Source organism: Oncorhynchus clarkii, chromosome 5 (genome assembly GCF_045791955.1).
Source record: "Oncorhynchus clarkii lewisi isolate Uvic-CL-2024 chromosome 5, UVic_Ocla_1.0, whole genome shotgun sequence".
Lineage (NCBI taxonomy): Eukaryota > Metazoa > Chordata > Actinopteri > Salmoniformes > Salmonidae > Oncorhynchus > Oncorhynchus clarkii.
In genome coordinates, this window is record NC_092151.1 from 17,396,556 (window position 1) to 17,423,389 (window position 26,834).

The 26,834-nt window shown below is 44.8% G+C and overlaps 1 protein-coding gene across 5 annotated transcripts in view; it reads left to right on the plus strand.

The window, feature by feature from the left end:
- LOC139408467 (F-BAR domain only protein 2-like) overlaps positions 1-26,281 on the plus strand; it is a 78,434-nt gene extending 52,153 nt beyond the window's left edge. Inside the window, exons 9-29 of one of the 5 annotated variants that reach the window (XM_071152393.1) lie at positions 2,292-2,336; positions 3,040-3,106; positions 3,387-3,411; positions 4,146-4,202; positions 4,280-4,340; positions 4,532-4,707; positions 7,964-7,988; positions 9,255-9,297; positions 9,468-9,565; positions 11,440-11,520; positions 12,261-12,887; positions 13,350-13,462; positions 14,100-14,232; positions 14,572-14,658; positions 17,057-17,116; positions 17,729-17,840; positions 22,627-22,782; positions 23,808-23,940; positions 25,003-25,202; positions 25,423-25,652; positions 25,976-26,281. In XM_071152393.1, coding sequence (XP_071008494.1) covers positions 2,292-2,336; positions 3,040-3,106; positions 3,387-3,411; positions 4,146-4,202; positions 4,280-4,340; positions 4,532-4,707; positions 7,964-7,988; positions 9,255-9,297; positions 9,468-9,565; positions 11,440-11,520; positions 12,261-12,887; positions 13,350-13,462; positions 14,100-14,232; positions 14,572-14,658; positions 17,057-17,116; positions 17,729-17,840; positions 22,627-22,782; positions 23,808-23,940; positions 25,003-25,202; positions 25,423-25,652; positions 25,976-25,998 — 2,552 coding nt within the window. In that variant the 3' untranslated portion in view covers positions 25,999-26,281. The remainder of the gene's footprint in view (positions 1-2,291; positions 2,337-3,039; positions 3,107-3,386; positions 3,412-4,145; positions 4,203-4,279; positions 4,341-4,531; positions 4,708-7,963; positions 7,989-9,254; positions 9,298-9,467; positions 9,566-11,439; positions 11,521-12,260; positions 12,888-13,349; positions 13,463-14,099; positions 14,233-14,571; positions 14,659-17,056; positions 17,117-17,728; positions 17,841-22,626; positions 22,783-23,807; positions 23,941-25,002; positions 25,203-25,422; positions 25,653-25,975) is intronic. The other 4 variants (XM_071152394.1, XM_071152395.1, XM_071152396.1 and 1 more) reach the window with 4 other exon arrangements.
- Positions 26,282-26,834: the final 553 nt, after the last annotated feature.

Sequence of the window (26,834 nt, forward strand, 5' to 3'; positions counted from 1 at the left end):
TGGTCGTGTCGTGCCCTGGTCGTGTCGTGCCCTGGTCGTGTCGTGCCCTGGTCGTGTCGTGCCCTGGTCGTGTCGTGCCCTGGTCGTGTCGTGCCCTGGTCGTGCCGTGCCCTGGTCGTGCCGTGCCCTGGTCGTGTCCTGGTTGTGTCGTGCCCTGGTCGTGTCCTGGTTGTGTCGTGTCCTGGTTGTGTCGTGTCCTGGTCGTGTCGTGCCCTGGTCGTGTCCTGGTCGTGCATTAGCTTTTAAGAAGATAAACGCTCAAAAGGGAACTTGGAACAGATCTGTGTTGTGATGAAGAGGCTGTGTATTCACAGAACCCCTAGCTTTCTATATTAACAGACAGAATAAATAACGTAGTTAACAAAATAATATTAATTCCATGTATTATAGACGATACCACTCTAACCGTGTATTCAGAGGAATTTATTTATTACTCATTGATTATTCATCTATTTTTATGTTTTCACTTAAAACAAAGTAAAAGTCATAATTTCACACTCATCGTCTTACTATCTTTACTTAATAACCATAAGACAATCTCTTTTCTAACCGTTGACTCTAAAATCATATGGGGTCCATTGATTGACACGTATATTCATCCTGGGTGTTGCTCTTGGTTTTTCCGCTGCTTTTTCAGTAGCGTGTTTGTATATGTGTGTGTGATAATGCATATCCAACCTTATGAAAACCCCTCGTTAATGTGTTCTCCAGACGCTCTCGAAGCGAGGCATTCCAAGTGCGAGAGCTCGGAGGTAAATATGTAGAATTGATGAACATTAAATTAAGCATCTTTGTTGTTTTTCTTTAGGTTCTTTCTCAATTTCTATATAAATAATTGCTGTTGTTCTTGTGAAAATCAGCGTCTGGTTCGGCTCCAGATTAGACCAAGGGCATTCCTCCCAGCAGATTTGGCAATTTCTTGTTTTTAAAACATATCTATTTATTAAATTGTCATTATGCATTATCATTGTGTTGGAAAGATTGAGATAGCACCAGCTCACAAGCTCTGTGTGTTTACTCAGAGTGTAGTGTAGCCGTGTGTGTGTTTACTCAGTGTAGTGTAGCCTAGTGTGTGTGTGTTTTTACTCAGTGTGTGTTTACTCAGTGTAGTGTAGCCTAGTGTGTGTGTGTGTGTGTGTGGCCTTATGAGCCATTCTGTGTGTACTGAAGGGCAGGTCAGGTCAGTGGGTTCTGTCTGTCCACCTGGCATAGTTTGAATGCCAGGTGCCATTTTAGTTGATTGGTTGTTTTAGAGCGGTTTGGTCTCTGTTGTGCAGGTTTACAGTCGGCCTATGTAGAACTTAAATTCTGTCTCTGAGATCTGTGTCCGTCCATGAGAAAGTGTATGTGAGAGAGAGAGGAAGTGACTGAGGAATAGTTTGTGTGTGGAACATGCTGTAGTGTGTGTGTGTGAGAGAGGAAGTGACTGAGGAATAGTTTGTGTGTGGAACATGCTGTAGTGTCTGTGTGTGTGTGTGTGTGTGTGAGAGAGAGAGGAAGTGACTGAGGAATAGTTTGTGTGTGGAACATGCTGTAGTGTGTGTGTGAGGAAGTGACTGAGGAATAGTTTGTGTGTGGAACATGCTGTAGTGTGTGTGTGAGGAAGTGACTGAGGAATAGTTTGTGTGTGGAACATGCTGTAGTGTGTGTGTGTGTGTGTGTGTGTGTGTGAGAGAGGAAGTGACTGAGGAATAGTTTGTGTGTGGAACATGCTGTAGTGTGTGTGTGTGTGTGTGTGAGAGAGAGACTGAGGAATAGTTTGTGTGTGGAACATGCTGTAGTGTGTGTGTGTGAGAGAGGAAGTGACAGGAATGGTTTGTGTGTGGAACATGCTGTAGTGTCGTGTGTGAGAGAGAGAGGAAGTAACTGAGGAATAGTTTGTGTGTGGAACATGCTGTAGTGTCTGTGTGTGTGTGTGAGAGAGAGGAAGTGACTGAGGAATAGTTTGTGTGAGGAACATGCTGTAGTGTGTGTGTGTGGAACATGCTGTTGTGTGTGTGCTGCACTACACTACAGTGTATCTTGTGTGCTGTAGTATTTTCCCCTGGTTCAGGATAGTCACATCTTGCTGATGGCTACCAGACACTCTGTTGACTCTGCCATTGACCCTGTCTGCCCTCTGGGTTCAGCAGAGACCACTTAGTTTAACATGTGTGTGTGCCAAGCTGGACCCTCTGTTCCTGCCAAGCCGTGTGTGTGTGTGTGTGTGTGTGTGTGATAGGTTGTGTGTGTGTGATGCGTTTAGGGCACTGCCAGCAAATGAACCTAAATGAGGTTTTCTGTATTATCAGGTCCTATTGAGTTTGAAGAATGCAACACTGCCATCGCCACTGAAGGTAAGTCTCACACACACACGCCGCGCTTGTGCACTTATTTTCTATAGTTTATTCTCTCCTCAATGGAAAAAAAACAGACCAACAGAAAACACAGTGTGAAATTTCATAAGTCGGACTTGATATTTTTCACACCTAAATGTGTGGGAACATTTTAAGTCTAAACGTTTTAAGTTGTCTGGCCACTTCTTCAGCTCTGCTGCAGAACATCTAAAGAAGTCTAAACGTTTTAAGTTGTCTGGCCACTTCTCCAGCTCTGCTGCAGAACATCTAAAGAAGTCTAAACATTTTAAGTTGTCTGGCCACTTCTCCAGCTCTGCTGCAGAACATCTAAAGAAGTCTAAACGTTTTAAGTTGTCTGGCCACTTCTCCAGCTCTGCTGCAGAACATCTAAAGAAGTCTAAACGTTTTAAGTTGTCTGGCCACTTCTCCAGCTCTGCTGCAGAACATCTAAAGAAGTCTAAACATTTTAAGTTGTCTGGCCACTTCTCCAGCTCTGCTGCAGAACATCTAAAGAAGTCTAAACGTTTTAAGTTGTCTGGCCACTTCTCCAGCTCTGCTGCAGAACATCTAAAGAAGTAAAAGTGTTTCATAAAGGGATTTGATTTATCCGATTTTCTTTTTGGTTTGGAGTTGTCATATTTGTCTAATAAAATTGAAGAAATCTATCAGACATTTCTCACATACTTCTCTGGTTTGTTACTAGGAGCCAAACCCAGAAAGAGGAAAACATTTGCGATCCGCCGGAAAGACAACAAGGACACAGACTCGACGTTAGTAGCTTCTACTTTTAAACTTGATTTATAAAGGACGAATAAGTAGTTTATAAACTGTCCATTTTAATTATTTACTTTCCACTGCCTGGAACTCATTTAAGATGGCTTAATGAACAGTCTCTAAATTCTGTTTCAAATCATCTAAGATTAGTATAAATCATGTTTAGTTTTATTAGGGTTGTCTTGATGATAAATATTAATTCTGCATCATTGGCCTGAATTCAGAGAATATTAAATTAGTCTGAAATTAAACGTTGTTTCTTTTGGTGGGTCTCAGGGAGTCGACAGAAGTTGAACCTGCTGTGAGTATATTTCCAGTTACATTTATTTGAATCATATTAATTTAATACTATAATGTGAATCCCAATTTTATTGGGAATTACTTTGTAATATTATGCAATAGTATTGCAATTATTATTCTCAAGTACAAGTAAAACAGTATGATAGCTAAACTGTCATGTTTCCTTTCTCTCTCTCTATCTCTCTCTCTCTCTCTCTGTTTCTCTCTCTCTCTCTCTGTCTCTGTTTCTCTGTCTCTGTTTCTGTCTGTTTCTCTGTCTGTTTCTCTGTCTGTTTCTCTGTCTGTTTCTCTGTCTGTCTCTCTCTCTCTCTCTGTCTGTCTCTGTCTGTCTGTCTTGGTCTCTGTCTGTCTGTCTCGGTGTGTCTCGGTCTCTCTGTGTCTTTCTGTCTGTCTCTGTCTCTGTGTCTTTCTGTCGGTCTCTCTGTGTCTTTCTGTCTGTCTCTCTGTGTGTGTCTGTCTGTCTCTCTGTGTGTCTGTCTCTCTCTGTGTGTCTGTCTCTCTCTGTGTGTCTGTCTCTCTCTGTGTGTCTGTCTGTCTCTCTGTGTGTCTGTCTGTCTCTCTGTGTGTCTGTCTCTCCGTGTCTCTACTCTCTCTCGGTCTCTGTGTCTCTACTCTGTCTGTGTCTCTCTCTCTCTCTGTCTCTACTCTCTCTGTGTGTGTCTCTCTGTGTGTCTCTACTCTGTCTATGTCTCTCTCTCTCTGTGTCTCTCTCTCTGTGTCTCCTCTGGGCTGTAGAACAATACCAATGGAGTTCCTCCTGGATACTATGGCACCATAGACTTCCAAAACGCTGTGAGTCTCACACACACAGCAGGAAATGCTTAAGTGCATTACTAAGTGATGCATTACTGTTGTTGTGTTTGTTCTAGAATGTCCCCACGGTTGATGAAGATGGCTTCTGCATCAGACCGGAAGACCGCAACCAAAATGATATCCTTCCTCAATACTCACACTTTAACACTGTTAACCTTCCAACACTGTCTTCAAACTCTTCTTATCATTCCTTCATCTGCTGGGGTTGTGATGTCCTCTGTTGGCCTTGTTACCATATTGCCATACTGTATAGCCACTAATCTGGCATGGTGTTATAATCAGTTCTGCTTCCTTAATCCGTGATCCACATGCCAAAGAGAACTCGTTCAATTCGTCGAGTGACTCGGAGGACGAGGATGAACCCAGGAAGTTCCGTGTGGAAATCAAGCCGGTGGCGCCCAACAACAGGACGCAACAAAGCCGAGCCACCATCGACCAACTCAAGGCCTCCATTGGAAACATCAGCCTATCACCACCAACCTCGGTACTTCAACTCCGTACGACTTCATTTGATAGAAACCTGTTGCTCCACAATTCTGTCAGATTGCCAGAGATTCCAAGCACACATTGGAGAGTAGACAGACACACAAACTGTCTGATCAATATAACAATCAATACTTCCTCACCTCCCACCTTGGTGAAGGAGTCCTTCACACTTGTATATTGGATACACACTTGGATAAGGTTCAAATCCTGTATCCTACAACATTAATATAGAAAGTTGCATATACATCACTACCACAGAAATACATCTGTAAGCATGTAGAAAAAGATCAACGTTCTGATGTATTCTGTCTCTAAAGATGTTTCCTCCGTACACCTCAGCTACACCCATTCACTAACCTTAGTCTACTCTCTCTCTCTGTTTGTCTGAGGGGCAGTTCCCCGTCAGTCTGTCTGTCCCTTCTCCTCTCAAACACTAGAGGGCAATAGTACATTGAATTTCCACTGTAAGATCTGGGAATGGGTACTTGGTCATAAAGCCCTCTACCAGAATCATTAGACGGTATCATACATATTTGAACGTCATTTTTGCCTCATTCTGTTCTTTTGCCTGTTTGAACCATTGTCTCAACTGTCTAAGATGAGTCACTGTGGACAGTAGGAGTGAGTGAGCTCATTCAGAAGGTTCAGTTGGGAGTTTTTCTTTAAAGATTGAAATCTCCATGCATGAGTCATAATTCAAACATCATTTTGTATTTGTTTTTCTGTGTTTGACCGGTAGGGTAAAAATGTATCACAAATAGTCTTCGGTTTTGGTCACTTGTTTTCTCTCTTGCTGTACTTGAACACAACGGTTGGCGCAGGTGGAATGGCCTTGTCTCTAGGTTCTGAACCGTCTGTTTAAAAGCAGTGGTACCACTGCTGTACAACTAGTTGCATGGTGTTACAGTAGAGTCAGTAGTCACACCCCAGTTCACCCTGCTGTCACGTAATGGGATGAGATGGCATGCAGAGCCTGTCAGAGCTCCAGCACGCAGAGCCTGGCCTGACCTTTAGGCCTGGAGTTGACCTCTCCATTCAACTTTGACTGACTGACTGGCCATATCATCTCTAAATCTCTGAGCCGCGCTCTCTGTCTGCCTGCTCAGGGTGGAAATAGCGCCTGCCATTAAACTTTAAAACAGTAGTGTGTGTGAACAGTCCGTGTGCTGCTTCAGGAGGAGGTTGTGTGAGCTCCCCCATTTCAGCTAGAGGAGTCCTACCACTCTAAAGGACTGTCACGGAATCGCTTTCTTTATCTTTTTCTCATTGACCCGCTCTCCCCCTCGGTCTACCATGCTCTCTCTATCTCTCTCTATTGGTATTTACTCTTGTTTTATTAGGGCATTTTGCTGCTGGGTTTGGACATTACTTGTATGTGATTCTTTATGGGGTTAGTCGACCATTACATTATGGAGAATTTCTTTGTTATTTTTGAAAGATTAAGAATTTTCTTGAGGAAAAACATTCTCTGGCTTTTCCAAGGCCTGAAATTCGAATTTGGTTCATTACAAATTTTTTTTTTCTCGACAGCAGGACTTAACATTTAAAATATTTTCTCAGTCCAACGACAAACAGCAGCAACCTCTACTCTTTCTTTTTTTCTGTTTGGACTTTCACCTAAGTACCGGAATATTCCCTCCGTTTTAGTTTATTGCTCCCTCCTTCAAATCTTAAGTATTTTATTTCCACCTTAATATTGACAGAAATGTTCTGCGCTAAATGTTCTCTAGTTAAAAAATCTAGGCGATAATGAACGTTGCATCAATTTCTTGCCATTTTGTCTTTCTCCTTATCAGTTCCCTCCTGTGCTGTTTGTTCCTTTATTGAAACAGCAGTGGAAGCCGGAATGGTTTATGTGTGACTGTGTGTGGAGATCTGTAGTGTGTGTGTGGAGATCTGTAGTGTGTGTGTGTGTGTGTGGAGATCTGTAGTGTGTGTGTGTGTGTGTGTGGCGATCTGTAGTGTGTGTGTGTGTGTGTGTGTGGAGATCTGTAGTGTGACTGTGTGTGTGGCGGGCTACAGCCGTAATTGAACCCATTTGTTGCTTAGTGCCTGTGGGACTAAACCCAGGCCTCACAGCACCACGGCGCTTTGACGCTTCAGCTGCCTCCCTCTAAACCCCTTCTGTTCCTCTCCTCCTTCTTTCTCCCTCTCCTTTTTCAGTGTGTCAATAAAGGTTTTATTGGAATTGATGGTCTTAGTTTCCATTGGGTCACACAGAAGTACATCAGATATTCTGTTGGTTGCCTCTGTTAGTGTTTGAATATCTCTCTCCCTCTCCTCTCTCCTCTCTCGCTCATACCTGATTGATGGCAGTGCGGGGTTAGATACTGTGTCCTGTCTGTTCTGTGCAGCTGCATTTTTCACCCTAGGTTTAATGTCTGGTATGTGTCTGAGAAGCTTAATCCTGTGATTTACTGTCTCTTTAAAATTGATGTGGAAAAAGCCTCTCCTCAGGGAATAGTTAATAATACGCTTTTCAACATTTCCATGTATCAATTCTATTTTAGTTCGGGACAGTTTTTTTGGTATTGTGAGTACCGTACCCCACCTGATAAATATAGCCTGTATTGTGAGTACCGTACCCCACCTGATAAATATAGCCTGTATTGTGAGTACCGTACCCCACCTGATAAATATAGCCTGTATTGTGAGTACCGTACCCCTCCTTATAAATATAGCCTGTATTGTGAGTACCGTACCCCACCTGATAAATATCGCCTGTATTGTGAGTACCGTACCCCACCTTATAAATATAGCCTGTATTGTGAGTACCGTACCCCACCTGATAAATATCGCCTGTATTGTGAGTACCGTACCCCACCTGATAAATATCGCCTGTATTGTGCATATCTCTGTTTTTAGAAAGTGTTATTCAGGAAGTAAGTTATTACACAAGTGTTGATTCTGAAAGAGTAACACATTGAGGAATGTTGAGCTGTCATCTTAAATAGGTGTAGTTCGAGATACTGTGTACAGGCAGAAGTGAATTGACCCTGCACTACTGAAGATTGGTTCCATCTAGGACCTATGCCAAATCACCTACTGTCTGTTATAATAAAGGCATCCAAGTACTGACAATAACATTCCAGATACAACCATGTTTTACATACATTTACTTCAAATGTACTTTTCTCTGATAATCATTTTGTCTTTGTACAGTAAAGTATGTTTTGGGATTGTGGAGGATGAGGGCTGAAGTTCTGTGTGTCTTATCCTATCTGTAGTTAATTAATGTGTGTTTATATTCTCAGGGTCAGATGCGAAGGAACCAATCCAGTGAGTATTTTGACACCCCCTCCCCCACATCTCCTCCTCCTCTGTTTGATGGCTGCGACCATTTCTGACTTTTTAACTTCATTTTTCTTGCCTCGGGTCGTTCTTAAAGAAAATAAAAAATCCTAGCAACCTCGCCAAAACCAACATATCCCCAGCTAAAGTAAACTTAGTTAGTTTTTTATATGTGTGTATTTGAGAGGGGACTCATGTTCCTCCTCTAAGCTATGAGTAAGATTGATTGCTTAATTGCTTGTTTTTATTTTGCATGTCAGAAATAATATTTTTCCTCCTGAGTTTTTGGCTACAATTTGTATGTTTTGCTGTGTTTGATTTTCTGCTCGAACAAATGAATTAGTTGTCTATAAAGGAATGCAACAAGTCACGTAACTGTCTCAAACTGTGAACTACTAGTGGATGTTAGCAAGTAAACCATGAAGAAATAAATATATCACAAATATATTAAGTAGCATTATACACAGTTTAAATAACATCCTTTGATATTCATATTACCGTCATATCAAGTTATAGTTTTAAAGTATTTTATCAATTTGATAGAGCTAAGACTGATAATGCAACTTTTTGATAGAGTTTAAGGCTGATACTATGTATATTTGGTAGAGTTAAGAGATTCATAGCCATGTGTTTTAAACATGCTCAGGGCTGTCAGGAATGCATTCCCACTCAGCGATAGGCTCTCAGGTGCTAGGTGAGTACTATACGTACCTCTCTAGTCAGTCTACCCCCCCCCCCCCCAAACCACCATCACACCCACCAAACATGCCATGCCAAGTAGACCCTCCACACCCCCACCTAAGCTCCCCCCCACCCTGTGGTTAATACTGTACTCTACAGCTAAAGCTAACACAAACGAACATGCTAGCTAATAAAGCAGTGCTTAAAAACAATGATCTTCAGCATTTAACAAAGCTTTTCTAACACTATCTGTTTGCCACAGTCGCAAGGAGCTACGTAGTTTAATGTAGATCTGAAAATAAAATGGGTTATATTTGGGACCAATCGAGGAATGTCTTGCTGGGTGGGGAACCTCTGCTACTGTACAAATAACACATTAACACACTAGTGTGAGCGCCACAGAGAGCACTGCAGCCCTATCCTGTAGCATGGGCTCTCTTGCTCCCTACAGTGTGTGTTTAAACGCCTGTCTGGGTGGGGGGGGGGGGGGGGTGTATGGGACAGGGTGTTCCCTCCACCTATGTAACCTTGCTGAGGTTAAGGTTGTTATTTGTATGTTCTCTTCTCAACCAGGTGATGAGTTGGGAAAGGCCAGGATGTCAACATATTTAAATGAGTAAGTACAGGATAAAGATTCTCCTAACTATTACAGATACAAATTGGCTCAGAAACACTTGATACACACACTTGATTGCCCTACTCTCACTGTTTAGTAATTGCTCTCATTTCCACATCACTTTCTCCCCCTTTCTCTATCCATCCCTCCTCTCTCTCTCGCTCTCTCAGCAGTAGACCTGCTCTCAATAATGACCTTCTCTCACTGGATCCGTTTGGTCCCGCCCCCACCCTAAGAGGCTCCTCCTCCTCAGTGTCCTCATCAACAGGTAAGCCCCGCCCTTCAAGCGTAACAGAGTGTTTCAATGTATTCCTATGGGTGGCTGGGTGAGGTCGGTGCCAACCATGATGGGGTTCTGTCTGGATAATTTGAACTCTCTTTATAAATGGCTTTGGTTTTCACTACCTCAAACTACTACTGATACAGACATGACCCCACATAGTTAAATAAAGGTTAAATGATATTCAAATTGTAAAAAGCTCCACATGTAGGCCAGGTAGTCAGTCCCCTGCACAGCTCAACAGCTCAACAACAGTAGTAAGCCCCTACTGTACACATTGACAAGAAAATAAATTGTATTTTATTACATTGAGACACTCACACATGTCTATTTTATCTGTGGGAATATTTTGGAACAGATTTCCTAAATCAAACCCATTTTTTGCAGAATTCATGGTAATTTTACTGTTAACTTTTTTTTTGCGGGCTGGTTTTGGGTGCTCACTCCCAACCTAAACGGAACGTGTGTGTCTGTGTCACTGAACATGTTTTGTTTGTGTGTTTATTGTTGATATGACTTTCTAATAGGTCATGTAACCTGTAACCTTTTTGCTTATTTTTTTGCAAGTTTGACATCAAGTGTCGTGTGGGTTTTGCCCATTTACTTTATTTTATTTACAGTTTCTTTTATTTACAGTTTTGTTATTCAATTAACTGTCTTTTAAGCTTTGTTCTTTTATTTGATGAAGAATTATTCTTACAGTTTGATTAGTATGCATTGGGGGGGGGGGCTTTATTTGTAAGTACACGTGTGTTTAGTTTATTTTTTAATTTCCTTTACATCCCTCTTTCTCTCGTTCACACTGTCCTGCCTCTCACTCCAGTACAGATATGTGAGAAGAGGGTTTCAGTGCCAAGGGTTATGTAGTGTGGAGTCTCTCTGTGTGACTGACTGACTGTGTGTTGAAATAGTTACGTTAGGGCCTCCCGGGTGGCGCAATTGTGCCATCAGAGTCCCTGGGTTCGCGCCCAGGCTCTGTCGTAACCGGCCGCGACCGGGAGGTCCGTGGGGCGACGCACAATTGGCCTAGCGTCGCCCGGGTTAGGGAGGGCTTGGTCGGTAGGGGTGTCCTTGTCTCATCGCGCACCAGCGACTCCTGTGGCGGGCTGGGCGCAGTGTGCGCTAACCAAGGTGGCCAGGTGCACGGTGTTTCCTCCAGCGCATTGGTGCAGCTGGCTTCCGGGTTGGATGCGTGCTGTGTTAAGAAGCAGTGCGGCTTGGTTGGGTTGTGTATCGGAGGACGCATGACTTTCAACCTTCGTCTCTCCCGAGCCCGTACGGGAGTTGTAGCGATGAGACAAGATAGTAGCTACTACAACAATTGGATACCACCAAATTGGGGAGAAAAAGGGGTAAAATTCAAAAAAAACATCAAAAAAATAAAAGATAGTTACGTTAGCACTGACCCATTGCCTGGGCTAATCGTAATCCACAGTTATTGGCACCTAGTTTGGGTCAGAGGGTTGGCGATAAGGCCTATTGGCATGTATGTTGTCAAACACTATCTCGTTATTGTCAAAAGTTCCTCCTTAAAAGCCAAAAAATCAGTGTAAAGTCCCCTGGTTAGGATACTGTGATGACTCTTAAGTCCTTTAAAGACCTGTTTAAGCTCTCTGTGTAAAATACAGGCATTACCAGCCATTAATACACACATACAACACATTCATCTGGCCCTGACTGAACTGCAAACATGCATCTGCTTTGGAGTCAGTCATTTGGCAAGCCTGAAAGAGATGATTAGGCTCTAGTTTTATGTGATTATGTAGGGCTTTCTGACTTTGTTCTTTTGCAGGTAGTTATTTTAGCCTATCTCTGTGTGTTAACCCTCCTTTCTCCCCCTTTCCCCCCGCCTCCTCCTCCAGACATCGACTCTCTTTTCCTCTCCATTCCTCTATGTCCTCTACACATTAATGAGTCCCCTGTGTTTCTGCCAGGGGAGGCAGGTAAAAATGTTTGCCCTAGCTGCACCCATTTACACCAGTGTTTTCTGTGCGGTTGCGCTGTACTGAATCAGTGTCCAACTATCTAACCTCCGTTACAAAAAGCCTTAACATTGCATCCAATGTCTTATTCAGTTGCTTGTTGGTGTTTGTTGATTATTTTACTCCAAGGTTTCTCCAATCCACTCTTTTATTGTAGGATTTCAGTGATGGACTGTTAGTTGTACTTGTGCATACTTTGTTCAACCAATCCAATGAGGAAGATGGATAACTGAATTAGTGTTGGATTGAGAGCCCTGCCTAGATAAGCTGAGAGCGCTGTGTGGCTCTGCGTGTCTGCGTGGTGTGAGGACCTAACACTCCAAGTCAGAGTAGCTGATATCCTCTCAACCAGCTGTAATCCTCTAACACTATTTATTACCAGTTAAGACTGAAACATGCCAGGCATTCATTCCTGTCACAGCCCGACACTCGCATTGCCTAATGTTGCTCAGAGATTGCATAGGATTGCAGTTCACAGTGAACTATGCCTACACCTGGCTGTTCCATAGATGGAAACTATAGTTTAATTATAGTAGATGGGCATCCCCAAGCCTTGTTCTTTGAGTGAAGAAAAAAAAAATTACTAGTTTGTTCAGTATAATGCAACAAAAATCATTATATGACGTAGGAATGTAAAGATGTTTGCATGAGTATCTTTGTAAATGTTAGCTAGTATGGTTCCTCCTTACTCTGTGGTATAGGTTCATCACTCTGCCCTGCCCTGGACTATCATGTGCCATCAACAGATGAGGGGGTGTTACAGCAGGAGTTCTCCTCTCCCCCACTGGCAGACGGCCTGCAGCAGGCCAAAGGAGAGGTCACCCCTCTACCTTCCTCCACCACCACTACTACCACCACTACTACCACCACCACCTTCTCTCCATGGAACTCACCAGCTGACCCCTTTCTGGCCCTGAAGCCCATCCCAGCCCGGGCCCAGAGGACCCCCATCACCCGGCGGGATGAGCCCATAGAACCAACCCCAGGCCCAGACCCAACCAGTGTGCCTCAGGGAGAGAACCAGTCTGCCTTTACCAGGTCCCAGAGCCAGTGGATCGACGTCAACCACGACTTTGTGCCAGTCCGACACCAGCAGAGCTGCTGTCCGGGTACAGGTCCGGTCAACCGCGACCGGACCCAGTCTAACCCTCCTACCGGCAGGCCTCAGTCTTGCCGGTCCATCTGTTTCTTCTCTGATGACCCCGCTGATCCCTATAATAAGATGGTGCTGAGCAGTGGGGTTGTGGAGGTCAGCACCTCCTCTGTCCCTGAGGTCTTTTCAGCACTGACAGTGGGGGTGGCAGCAGCAGCTAGCCAAGCACACAATGGTAACCTCTAGCATGGCATAAACTAGTAGTGTCAAGTTCTGCCTTTGCCATTTTTCTCTTTTGTACTACTTTTTAAAACCATTTTTTTCAGTTTCCAGCTTTTATAACTATTATTTTATTTCAACCTTATTCACAATATGTTTGGTTGTATAATGTATTTTTTATTTAATGTGTGTTTTTGTTTTGAGGGGCATATGCTTGTCTGCCTTAGAGAATTGTTAACACAGTTTTGTGAGTGATCGGAATTTTGTTCTGTATTTTATGTTTCAGAATTTGTGCATGTCTTGACTTCTGTGTTGATGCATGGTTTTGCATTATTTTGAGTGATGTTTAAAAAGTAAAAAATGCACGGAACCTGTTAAGAATTGTATCAGAAGTATATTACATATAGTGCAGCATGTTTTACCTCATCATACCCTGGATTCTTAGTCCTTTCCTTTTTGTCTTCCCTCCTCCCTGCAGTGCCTGCCCTGGCCAGACCCACTACCCCTCAAACTGGGGCCATGGTGGCTCCTCCACGACCCTCTTCCAGACCCAAACTACCCACAGGAAAACTCACAGGAATCAATGAAATTGTGAGTACCCTCCCAGTATCAATCTCAATTCAGAGTACCTGCCCAGCGTCAATCTCAATTCAGAGTACCTGCCCAGCGTCAATCTCAATTCAGAGTACCTGCCCAGCGTCAATCTCAATTCAGAGTACCTGCCCAGCGTCACTCTCCACCGAGAGTACCTGCCCAGCGTCACTCTCCACCGAGAGTACCTGCCCAGCGTCAATCTCCACCGAGAGTACCTGCCCAGCGTCAATCTCCACCGAGAGTACCTGCCCAGCGTCAATCTCCACCGAGAGTACCTGCCCAGCGTCAATCTCCACCGAGAGTACCTGCCCAGCGTCAATCTCCACCGAGAGTACCTGCCCAGCGTCAATCTCCACCGAGAGTACCTGCCCAGCGTCAATCTCCACCGAGAGTACCTGCCCAGCGTCAATCTCCACCGGAGTACCTGCCAACTATCTGATAGAGAATCTGCAGTATCTTCACTAGACTTAGAGAACCTAAACTCAGAGTATTGATTTGTGGAACCATTCTCTATTGATTCATGATAATGGACTACATTTATTTTTTTGCTCTTGTTATTTACACTGTATGGGGTTAATTAGTGGAATCCATTACCATTGGTTGATTTCTGGGTTTGTGCTGTCCAACCAACCAGGTGCGGCCGTTCAGCCCGACCAAGATGTTGTCCAACGCCAGTCCTCCTCCGGCTGCTCCCCTGGCCCGGGCAGAGAGCTCCTCCTCCCTGTCCTCTACCGCCTCTCTCAGTGCCTCCAACACACCCACAGTGGGTAAGGATTAAGGACATAACCAAGCTCCATCACCTCCTCTCTCTACGGTCATCTCTTCACTTCTCCTCTTTTACAGTCTTCTTCTCTCCATTCCCCTCTTCTCCTTTCACCCCCTCTCCCTCAATTCATATTTCTTTACTACTTCCTCTCATCCCTCTTCTCCCTTGTATTCCCTTTCCTCTCCTCCTTCCTCTTTTATATAGTCCCTCTCCTCCCTCTCGTATTTCCTTTCCTCTCCTCCCTTATATATTTCCTCCACTCTCACCTAACCTAAACCCACTTCTTGTCTTTAAACCTTATTGGGTTTCTCTCCTTCTCTCACTCCCCTCCTCCTCACAGGGCCTGAGCGTATATTCCGTCCCTCCCTCTCCTCTCCGGAACCAGAGTTCCTCCTTTCTCCCTGTCCTCTGTTTCTCCTCAGCCAAAGTGAGTCTCCTCTCTTCCTCCTTCTCCCTCTTCTGCAGTGGTTCCTAACCAGGGGTACTAGGACCTGGGGGTACTTGGTCTATCCACAGGGGTACTAGGACCCCTGGGGGTACTAGGTCTATCCACATGGGTACTAGGACACCTGGGGGTACTAGGTCTATCCACAGGGGTAATAGGACCCCTGGGGGTACTAGGTCTATCCACATGGGTACTAGGACACCTGGGGGTACTAGGTCTAGCAACAGGGGTAATAGGACCATCTCACCTGCCCAGTACCATCTCACCTGCCCAGTACCATCAATCTCACCTCATCTCACCTGCCCAGTACCATCAATCTCACCTGCCCAGTACCATCAATCTCACCTGCCCAGTACCATCTCACCTGCCCAGTACCATCTCACCTGCCCAGTACCATCTCACCTGTCCAGTACCATCTCACCTGCCCAGTACCATCTCACCTGCCCAGTACCATCAATCTCACCTGCCCAGTACAATCTCACCTGCCCAGTACCATCAATCTCACCTCATCTCACCTGCCCAGTACCATCTCACCTGCCCAGTACCATCAATCTCACCTGCCCAGTACCATCTCACCTGCCCAGTACCATCTCACCTGCCCAGTATCATCTCACCTGCCCAGTACCATCAATCTCACCTGCCCAGTACAATCTCACCTGCCCAGTACAATCTCACCTGCCCAGTACAATCTCACCTGCCCAGTACCATCTCACCTGCCCAGTACCATCTCACCTGCCCAGTACCATCTCACCTGCCCAGTACCATCTCACCTGCCCAGTACCATCTCACCTGCCCAGTACCATCAATCTCACCTGCCCAGTACCATCAATCTCACCTGCCCAGTACCATCAATCTCACCTGCCCAGTACCATCAATCTCACCTGCCCAGTACCATCCATCTCACCTGCCCAGTACCATCTCACCTGCCCAGTACCATCAATCTCACCTGCCAGTACCATCAATCTCACCTGCCCAGTACCATCAATCTCACCTGCCCAGTACCATCAATCTCACCTGCCCAGTACCATCAATCTCACCTGCCCAGTACCATCAATCTCACCTGCCCAGTACCATCAATCTCACCTGCCCAGTACCATCTCACCTGCCCAGTACCATCGCACCTGCCCAGTACCATCAATCTCACCTCATCTCACCTGCCCAGTACCATCAATCTCACCTCATCTCACCTGCCCAGTACCATCTCACCTGCCCAGTACCATCTCATCTGCCCAGTACCATCAATCTCACCTCATCTCACCTGCCCAGTACCATCTCACCTGCCCAGTACCATCAATCTCACCTCATCTCACCTGCCCAGTACCATCAATCTCACCTCATCTCACCTGCCCAGTACCATCTCACCTGCCCAGTACCATCGCACCTGCCCAGTACCATCAATCTCACCTCATCTCACCTGCCCAGTACCATCTCACCTGCCCAGTACCATCTCACCTGCCCAGTACCATCTCACCTGCCCAGTACCATCAATCTCATCTCATCTCACCTGCCCAGTACCATCAATCTCACCTCATCTCACCTGCCCAGTACCATCAATCTCACCTCATCTCACCTGCCCAGTACCATCAATCTCACCTCATCTCACCTGCCCAGTACCATCAATCTCACCTCATCTCACCTGCCCAGTACCATCAATCTCACCTCATCTCACCTGCCCAGTACCATCAATCTCACCTCATCTCACCTGCCCAGTACCATCAATCTCACCTCATCTCACCTGCCCAGTACCATCAATCTCACCTCATCTCACCTGCCCAGTACCATCTCACCTGCCCAGTACCATCTCACGTGCCCAGTACCATCTCACCTGCCCAGTACCATCTCACCTGCCCAGTACCATCTCACCTGCCCAGTACCATCTCACCTGCCCAGTACCATCCCACCTGCCCAGTACCATCCATCTCACCTGCCCAGTACCATCAATCTCACCTCATCTCACCTGCCCAGTACCATCTCACCTGCCCAGTACCATCTCACCTGCCCAGTACCATCTCACCTGCCCAGTACCATCTCACCTGCCCAGTACCATCTCACCTGCCCAGTACCATCAATCTCATCTCATCTCACCTGCCCAGTACCATCAATCTCACCTCATCTCACCTGCCCAGTACCATCTCACCTGCCCAGTACCATCAATCTCACCTGCCCAGTACCATCTCACCTGCCCAGTACCATCAATCTCACCTGCCCAGTACCATCTCACCTGCCCAGTACCATCAATCTCACCTGCCCAGTACCATCTCACCTGCCCAGTACCATCTCACCTGCCCAGTACCATCTCACCTGCCCAGTACCATCAATCTCACCGCTTTCTGTGACTTTTTGGTTTCTTTCCTATTTTTCTTTCGTTGGGCCTTTAAAGAGGATGATGGTTTCATCGGGAAGCTGCCCACCTTTGAGAAGTGCTGTGAAACGCCTGCAGGTAGGGCGTGTGGTCAATCAGCCCGGACACGCGCCTATTTGTGACACACTAACAACGGCCACTCGGATTTGCTGTGTGCTCGCCAATGTCTGCCTGCTCATGAAAAATATATCTTGTTAAAGTGTCTCTGTCAGCGTAATCAACATAATAACGAGTTCAGCGTGGTCGTGTTCTGTTCAATAACAAATAACAAGTTGGAAGGTAGGAAGTTCATTCCAGTATTTAACGTTCTTACTCAAAGATCCCTAACAGTTATTCATTCAAGTGATGAATGGTAACCTGACTTAGTAATACCTCCTCTTTTATTCAAACAAAATGTAATTCCTAGACAGGTATGATTATTTTGGCATGTAATGCCTTGGATATTTTGAAATGGAATTGTTCCTCATTTTCTTCGTAATGACTGACCTTATTTGGTAACTTAACTGTGTGATGCTTTTGATGTTGAATTTATGTACTCTTCAGTAATAATAACAGTACACTCATTCCATCTCGTTTGGTCTTACTCTCTCTTCCTCTCAACCTGTCCCGCTCCCTCTTTACCTCCCTCTCTCTCTACCTCACTCCATTTCACCCCCCCCCCCCCCCCCCCTCATTCCCTCCCACTCTCAGGGACGTCTCGCGGTCCCAGCCCAGTGACCCTGGCGTCCCAGGATGCCTTGCCCATTGCTGTGGCCTTCACAGAGTCTGTTAATGCCTACTTCAAAGGAGCTGATCCCGCTAAGTGAGTCTCACATGACCACCTACAGCTCAGAGAGCTGGCCCCAGCCTGGGTCTGACACACACTGCACGCAAGCCAACATACACCTCACACGTACAGTACCAGTCAATATTTTGGACACACCTACTCATTCAAAGTTTTTTTTCTTTTTTTTTCCTGTTTTCTACATTGTAGAATAATAGTGAAGATGTCAAAACCATTAAATAACACATATGGCATCATGTGGTAGCCAAAAAAGTGTTAAACTAATAAAAATATATTTGAGATTCTTCAGAGTAGCCACCTTTTGCCTTGATGACAGCTTTGCACACTCTTGGCATTCTCTCAACCAGCTTCACCTGGAATGTTTTTCTAACAGTCTTGAAGGAGAATCCCACATATGCTGTGCACTTGTTGGCTGCTTTTCCTTCACTCTGCATTCCAACTCATCCCAAACCATATCAATTGGGTTGAGGTTGGTGATTGTGGAGGCCAGGTCATCTGATGCAGCACTCTATCACTCTCCTTCTTGGTCAAATAGCCCTTACACAGCCTGGAGGTGTGTGTTTGGTCATTGTCCTGTTGAAAAACAAATTAACTAAGCTCAAACCAGATGGGATGGTGTGTGCCTTGAATGATGTGTGCCTTGGGATGATTAAGTGTGCCTTGAATTCTAAATAAATCACAGACAGTGTCACCAGCAATGCACCATCACACCTCCTCCTCCATGCTTCACGGTGGGAACCACACGTGTGGTTGGAACCACGTGGTTTCTTTGCAGCAATTCGACCATGAAGGCCTGATTCCTGCAGTCTCCTCTGAACAGTTGATGATGAGATGTGTCTGTTACTTGAACTCTGTGAAGCATTTATTTGGGCTGCAATCTGAGGCTGGTAAATCTAATGAACTTATCCTCTGCAGCAGAGGTAACTCTGGGTCTTCCTTACTTGTGGCGGTCCTCATTAGAGCCAGTTTCATTATAGCGCTTGATGGTTGTTGCGACTGCATTGACTGACCTTCATGTCTTAAAGTAATGGACTGGCATTTCGATTTTCTTATTTGAGCTGTTCTTGCCATAATATGGACTTGGTCTTTTACTAAATAGGGCTAAATTCCACAAATTAACTTTTAACAAGGCACACCCGTTAATTGGTTGAGAGAATGCCAAGAGGGTTCAAAGCTGTCAAGACAAAGGGTTGATAACTTTTTTGGTTACTACATGATTTCATATGTGTTATTTCATAGTTTTGATGTCTTCACTATTATTCTACAATGTAGAAAATAGTAAGAAATAAAGAAAAACACAGGAATGAGGTGGTGTGTCCAAACCTTTGACTGGTACTGTAAACACACATACCACTACACACACACCGTGAACAGCCATTGGGGAATACACTGGGCATATACTAGAAACACCTTCCTAATATTGAGTTGCACCCCCTTTTTCCCTCAGAACAGCCTCAATTTGTCAGGGCATGGACTCTATTCCTGTCAAGCATTCCACAGGGATCCTGGCCCATGTGACTCCAGTAATTCTGACAGTTGTGTCAAGTTGGCTGGATGTCCTTTGGGTGGTGGACCATTCTTGATACATACGGGAATCTTGAGTGTGAACAACCCAGCAGCGTTGCAGTTATTGACACACTCAAACCGGTTCGCCTGGCATCTACTACCATACCCCGTTCAAAGGCACCTAAATCTTTTGTCACCCTCTGAATGGCACACACATACAATACATGTTTCAATGGATTAAAAGGCTTAAAAATCCTTCTTTAGGCCTCCCGAGTGGCGCAGCGATCAAAGGTGTCATTACAGACCTGGGTTCGATCCCGGGGTCTATCACAACAATAAGGCATCATAGTATTCCCCTGGTCAGTCTGTCATGGAAAGAGCAGTTCTTAATGTTTTGTAAACTCATACTGCATACTGGTATTCAACTCGTCCATACACATAATATGTTTCACAAATAATTACACAGGCTAAACTTTGCTCCATATTTCACACTTATCTTACCCAAGCCTGACGAGCCGCTGGGCCTCTGTCTCTCGGTCTCTCTGTGTGTGTGTGTGTGTGTGTCAGGGTTTCCGTTAGGAAAATGTGGTGCTGGACATTTAACCGGCAGCATTTTAATTTACCAGACATTTAAGAAATGTACTGGACCCATGTGCATTGGCTGAGTAACCTGATTAGGACGTCCCCCCCACAGGACTCAGAATGACAGAAATCACATTTACTTTATGGTATTTCATCTTAACACAACATGCAACTCAACGATGGAATGGTTTGCGTCCTCCTTACTGATTTCCAAAGCGCAGTTTGAAGATGTAAGAATAACTGTCCACATATACTTTTCCTCAGCCAACAAGATGAGTAGCGAACAGCAAAATCACTGCCCTATGTCAATCTACTATCCCCCGTAGTAAAAACGTTGACATATCCTATTGGTCATCTTGCCATTCTGTGTGAGAAAATATATATTTATAAGTGCAGCAATGTGCACAATGCAGTAGACTATGCGCACATGTGAGCGGTTTCATGAGATGAAAATATCTGAGAAATTTAGAGAGAGGGAGAGATCTAAAGACTAGCATGGGTTACGAATATGACTAGGATTGTGCCTTTGGCTACTGGCCAATTAAATACATTTGATTTGAAAAGCAATAGAATGTGAGAGAAATAGGCTACTGGTTTCAATGGCACATGGAAGTCTTTATAAAATAATTGCCTGCGTGTTTGGTGGGATTTTTGCTAGGCTATTTTGAAGCAAGGTAAGAAATTCCACGTAATATGTAGTAAAATGTTCAAGTTTTAAGTAATTAAAGCATATGTTTTCAAAATGCATACTACCTCCAGCTCATTGAAAAGTGGTGTGTGATGCGCTGAAGCCTGCCTAGTTGCCTATGCACTTGAATGGGAAGTACACTTAAATGACCAGAAATAAAAAAAAATAGTAGCTCTTTTTAATCGTGGCCATTGTTTTTAACACGCAATTGCATTTAGAATTGCTGCTCAATTATTGGGCTTATAAAAGTTTCACTCCAGCAGCAACAAACAGCTGTTTGATGAGCTGTAGCAGCTCTCGTGCTACATCGTATTTCAATCAATTAATAGGCTGAAATGCCCCTTTTCTTTTCTCCCTGACAATTGGCTGGCGCCAATTTGATTTGTTTCATTTTATATTTGGGGGGTCAAAATCCATCTATTAGCGGTTAGCGGAAACCCTGGTGTGTTCATGTGTGTGTTTGTGCGTGTGTGTCTGCCTATGTGGAATGTTTTAGATTTTGGTAGGCCGACACCATTCTTTCAGAGTGGATAACCCACACGGGGTAGATTATAGTCTGGGGCAGAGAAAACATACACCCCTTTATTGGTTAACTGCTGTTAAATTGCTGCTGTGCAAAAGGCTTATTTTTGCAGGGATTAGCGAAGGGAACATTTCATAAGCATTGCAGCAGACACACAGGGCAGGGTTACAGCTTGCACATGGACCACACTGCAGCAGACACACAGGGCAGGGTTACAGCTTGCACATGGACCACACTGCAGCAGACACACAGGGCAGGGTTACAGCTTGCACATGGACCACACTGCAGCAGACACACAGGGCAGGGTTACAGCTTGCACATGGACCACACTGCAGCAGACACACAGGGCAGGGTTACAGCTTGCACATGGACCACACTGCAGCAGACACACAGGGCAGGGTTACAGCTTGCACATGGACCACACTGCAGCAGACACACAGGGCAGGGTTACAGCTTGCACATGGACCACACTGCAGCAGACACACAGGGCAGGGTTACGGCTTGCACATGGACCACACTGCAGCAGACACACAGGGCAGGGTTACAGCTTGCACATGGACCACACTGCAGCAGACACACAGGGCAGGGTTACAGCTTGCACATGGACCACACTGCAGCAGACACACAGGGCAGGGTTACAGCTTGCACATGGACCACACTGCAGCAGACACACAGGGCAGGGTTACGGCTTGCACATGGACCACACTGCAGCAGACACACAGGACAGGGTTACAGCTTGCACATGGACCACACTGCAGCAGACACACAGGGCAGAGTTACGGCTTGCACATGGACCACACTGCAGCAGACACACAGGGCAGGGTTACGGCTTGCACATGGACCACACTGCAGCAGACACACAGGGCAGGGTTACAGCTTGCACATGGACCACACTGCAGCAGACACACAGGGCAGGGTTACGGCTTGCACATGGACCACACTGCAGCGGACACACAGGGCAGGGTTACGGCTTGCACATGGACCACACTGCAGCGGACACACAGGGCAGGGTTACGGCTTGCACATGGACCGCACTGCAGCAGACACACGGCAGGGTTAAGGCTTGCACATGGACCACACTGCAGCAGACACAAAGGGCAGGGTTACAGCTTGCACATGGACCACACTGCAGCAGACTGGGATGGACTTAGACCAGTTGGGCTTGTTTAGATCTGGACTAAGGTAGCCTTGGACTCGGTCTAATTTAGACTTTGGGCTCTATTTAATAGATGTAAAGGTGATTTCCGATTTCAGCCGATAATGATTTAATAGAGCTCTTGGACTGAGTTGAACTGGCTCTAATTTAGACTTGGACTGAGTTCTATCTGGATCTATATCACTGGACTAACTAAAACTGAGACTGTGTGAACTGCTTCAGGCTATAGCACTCTGTGGTAGACTGGACTAGTGGACAGAGGTTTAAAAACCCTTTGGGTGCTGCTGTGCCCCGGCATAGGGAATGTCACGTTTAACCCTTAATGTGCTGTCACTCCTTTACTCTATAGGTGCATAGTGAAGATCACAGGTGACATGACCCTGTCCTTCCCCATGGGTATCATCAAGGTGTTCACCAGTAACCCCTCCCCTGCTATGCTCACCTTCAAACTGAAGAACACCTCCAAGCTGGAGCAGATCCTCCCCAACCAGACACTACTGTTCAGGTGAGTGGAGAAATTCAAATGTTCAAATGATGTTTTATTCACAGTTGAATGGTTAAACACTCAGGCAATGTTTGAATTAACCTGATGGATGTGTAGTTACCATACAGGTGTGTAGGACCACAGAGAAACATTCAGCTAATGATTAGTACTTATTCTATATCAGTAAAGACCGTGTGTGTGTGTGTGTGTGTGTGTGTGTGTGTGTGTGAAGAACCTAAGGAAGTCAAACACTGTTTGAAAACCAAACTGGAGCATGTCAGTCTATCAGGGAGCCAGCCAGTAGGGAGAGATGGTGGGTGGGGGGGATTTCATCAGTCATAAAGCTATCATTTTCCTGACAGGGAACTATTTTCCACCATTCCTCCTCAGACATTAGTTTCATAACAAGAGTGTTGCATCAACTTTAAACAAGCTATCACCTCATTCTCCACACGCTATCACCTCATTCTCCACACGCTATCACCTCATTCCCCACACGCTATCACCTCATTCCCCACACGCTATCACCTCATTCCCCACACGCTATCACCTCATTCCCCACACGCTATCACCTCATTCCCCACACGCTATCACCTCATTCCACAGACGCTATCACCTCATTCCACAGACGCTATCACCTCATTCCACACACGCTATCACCTCATTCCACACACGCTATCACCTCTCAGTTAAAGCTTCTTGTTGTGTTTTCTCTGGGATATCCAGCATGTATCTTGCCATATCCATCTGTATTAGCAGTGAATTGTCAGTGTAAAAGTTTGAGACGTCCACCTAAGTTAGACTCTCTTTGAAGAATGGATTCCTTTTCTTCCCTCTTTTCTTTCTCTCCTTCTTGTTCTGCTTTCTCTGGGTAAACCTGAAACCACATAGCTGGACTAATTGAATCAAATTGAATTCATGATTTAATAGCTGGGTGGCAATAAAAGGGCAATTCTTTCTGAACTAATGGAGCTCTGTACACACACAGAGCCACCAAGCAGAGCAATGAATAATTGAGTCATCGTTTTCCCATGTGTGTGATCCAGTGATCCCTCGCAAAGTGATGCTCATACCAAGGACTTTTGGTTCAACATGCAAGCGCTCACATCGTACCTCAGGAAAGCCTCAGAGCAGAACCCTGCTGCATCCTACTACAACGTTGACATCCTCAAATACCAGGTTGGTCCCAGACTAAACTAAACCATTGTTAGTATACTGTGACCCCTATACCATACACTCACTCTTGTAGTAATAATGCAAAAGTCCAAAAGTAAAATGTTTTTTGACTCCAAATATGACACACTTATTACCATCACTTTTGAATTTGTGAATGTATTAATTGTTTTTGGTATCACATCTTCCTTTCAATCATATTGTCATGTTGGTATGAATGATTTGGGAGACAGGCACAGGAATGTGTAATAGTTTTTTTTATTTCTTACCCAAATTACGGCGTGCCGTGTAAAGGCACGGGGACGATGACCAAACAAACACCATACAAAACACAGGGTAGGAACCCAAACAAACACTGTACAAAACACAGGGTAGGAACCCAAACAAACACTGTACAAAACACAGGGTAGGAACCCAAACAAACACTGTACAAAACACAGGGTAGGAACCCAAACAAACACTGTACAAAACACAGGGTAGTAACCCAAACAAACACCATACAAAACACAGGGTAGGAACCCAAACAAACACCATACAAAACACAGGGTAGGAACCCAAACAAACACCGTACAAAACACAGGGTAGTAACCCAAACAAACACCGTACAAAACACAGGGTAGGAACCCAAACAAACACCGTACAAAACACAGGGGAGGAACCCAAACAAACACCGTACAAAACACAGGGGAGGAACCCAAACAAACACTGTACAAAACACAGGGTAGGAACCCAAACAAACACTGTACAAAACACAGGGTAGAAACCCAAACAAAAGAGCGAGGAGTACCTCAAATAAATAACACAAGCGCACAATGATTAACACACGGGACGAGACCCCTAATTATCTGCGCAATCCACAATGGCATGAAATCCACAGCACAAGTACTCACATGAACCAACGGACATTGTAACAATAATCGACAGCACAATGGTAAACCAAGGTCACACTATACAATTACTAATCACTGGGAATAGGGGCCAGGTGGTAATGAAAGTTCCGGAGGGATCCGTGACACATGATATTTGCCATTTACCCTCTGACCTCATGCTGTGTCCCTGTGTGTGCAGGTGTCCTCTAAAGGAATCGCATCGACCCCTCTGAACCTGGCAGTGTACTGGAAGTGTGACCCCGCCACCACTGACCTGAGGTTGGACTACCACTACAACCCAGAGTCCATGCTCTGTCCCGGCCCTCTCTCCAACGTACAGGTCCTAGTGCATGTAGATGGAGGGGTCACCAACATGCAGTCCCTGCCTAATGCTATCTGGTGAGAGAAACAACCAGAGAACATGTGGACATCAGTACTTTTTAGTTATTGATGCTTTGAATGATTGATTGACTCGTATTGACTGATTGATATGAATATTTCCATTACAAAAGTGGTGATAGTGTATCTATGATTTACATGTCTCTGTGACAGAGAGTGGTAGTACAACTACTTGTGTAAGCTACATATTCACAAGTCTTCTTTTGTCTCTTTCCACCAGGAACTCAGAGCTGAACAAGTTTCTCTGGAAGCTGAACGATATCTCTGAGAAGTCTGATAATGAAGGCTCGGGGTCTCTGAGGGCTAAGTTTGAGCTCTCCGACGGCCCGTCCACCCCAACCACCCTGGCTGTGCAGTTTATGAGTGAGGGGAGCACACTGTCTGGGGTGGACATAGAGCTGTTGGGAACCGGGTACAGACTGTCCCTCAACAAGAAGAGGTTTGCCACAGGTGCGTATAGGACCAAAACCTAGACACAAAATCTGACAACTGATGAAGGCTTGTGCAGCTGAAACATATGGGTGCAGGAATGAAGCAGAGCAGTATAAACTGTGAATGGGGTTTCTTTTTCCCTACTCGCCACACAATCTTTTGTTACCTAGGTAGACGTGATGAGCTACAGATAATACATATGAACTTGTCACCTGTTGTTTCAATGTTCATGTTGTGGCTTGAGGTGAAAATACTTTTCCCTTTTGGTTAGTCAAATGTGAATGATGTGGTCTGTATTGTTGTCTAACTTGAGTGGTCCATGTTTGTGTTCCTTCTCCTAGGTCGTTACATGGCAGACTGTTGAGGGCATACCGTCCTGGACCCCCAAGCACAACGACTTTATTGAACATTTATTTTCAATATTTGAGTCCTTTTTGTCCTATTTATTAAAGGGGAGGTGGAGACTGGAGAGGTGCAGCAAACACACCAGGTTTTTTGTGACGCATCCAAACACTTTGCATTATGTCCCAATGTACCCTGTCTGTCTGGAGCAGAGATCTCCTCAGTACAGTAAAGCAGCGCTGAGTATTGAACACTGTTTGAAAAGAAGAAGAATACATGAAATAAAACATTAAGTTGAGCTGTCAGGAAATGGAAATGTATAGATGTTGAGAAGTGTAATGCTTTCTGATCAATTCAGACTTTTATAAAGTCAGGACCGTAGTGTTTCGTTATGTAACAATGTATGGATTATATATAAATACATATTATATACAAAAAAAAAATGTACAAATGAAAACAATCTGCACTAACAATCTAAAAATATATTTGTTCTCTCCTTTGTAAATTGTGTATGTATTCCACTGAAGCTCTTGTAGTAACAAAGATTCTGGGTAAAACAGTGAGAAAAGAGAAGAAAGAGGAGAGGAACTGCCACACTATCCTCCCTCATCCCGCTCTCCTTCTCTTCTCAATTGCAAGTACGATCACTGAGTATTTTACTTTGTGAGACTCAAGTCGTGTTTTTTTCTGATTTACCTTTATTTCCTGGGTTATTTTTATTCTGATCATGTGCAATGAAGAAATGAAGGTATAAAGCTGTATTTTTTTTAACTAAACAGATTCTCTAAAATGTTATCATGGCACAACATTAATCGGTTGTCCTGTTGCTTCTGACAACTGGTAATAACACAAGGTCAG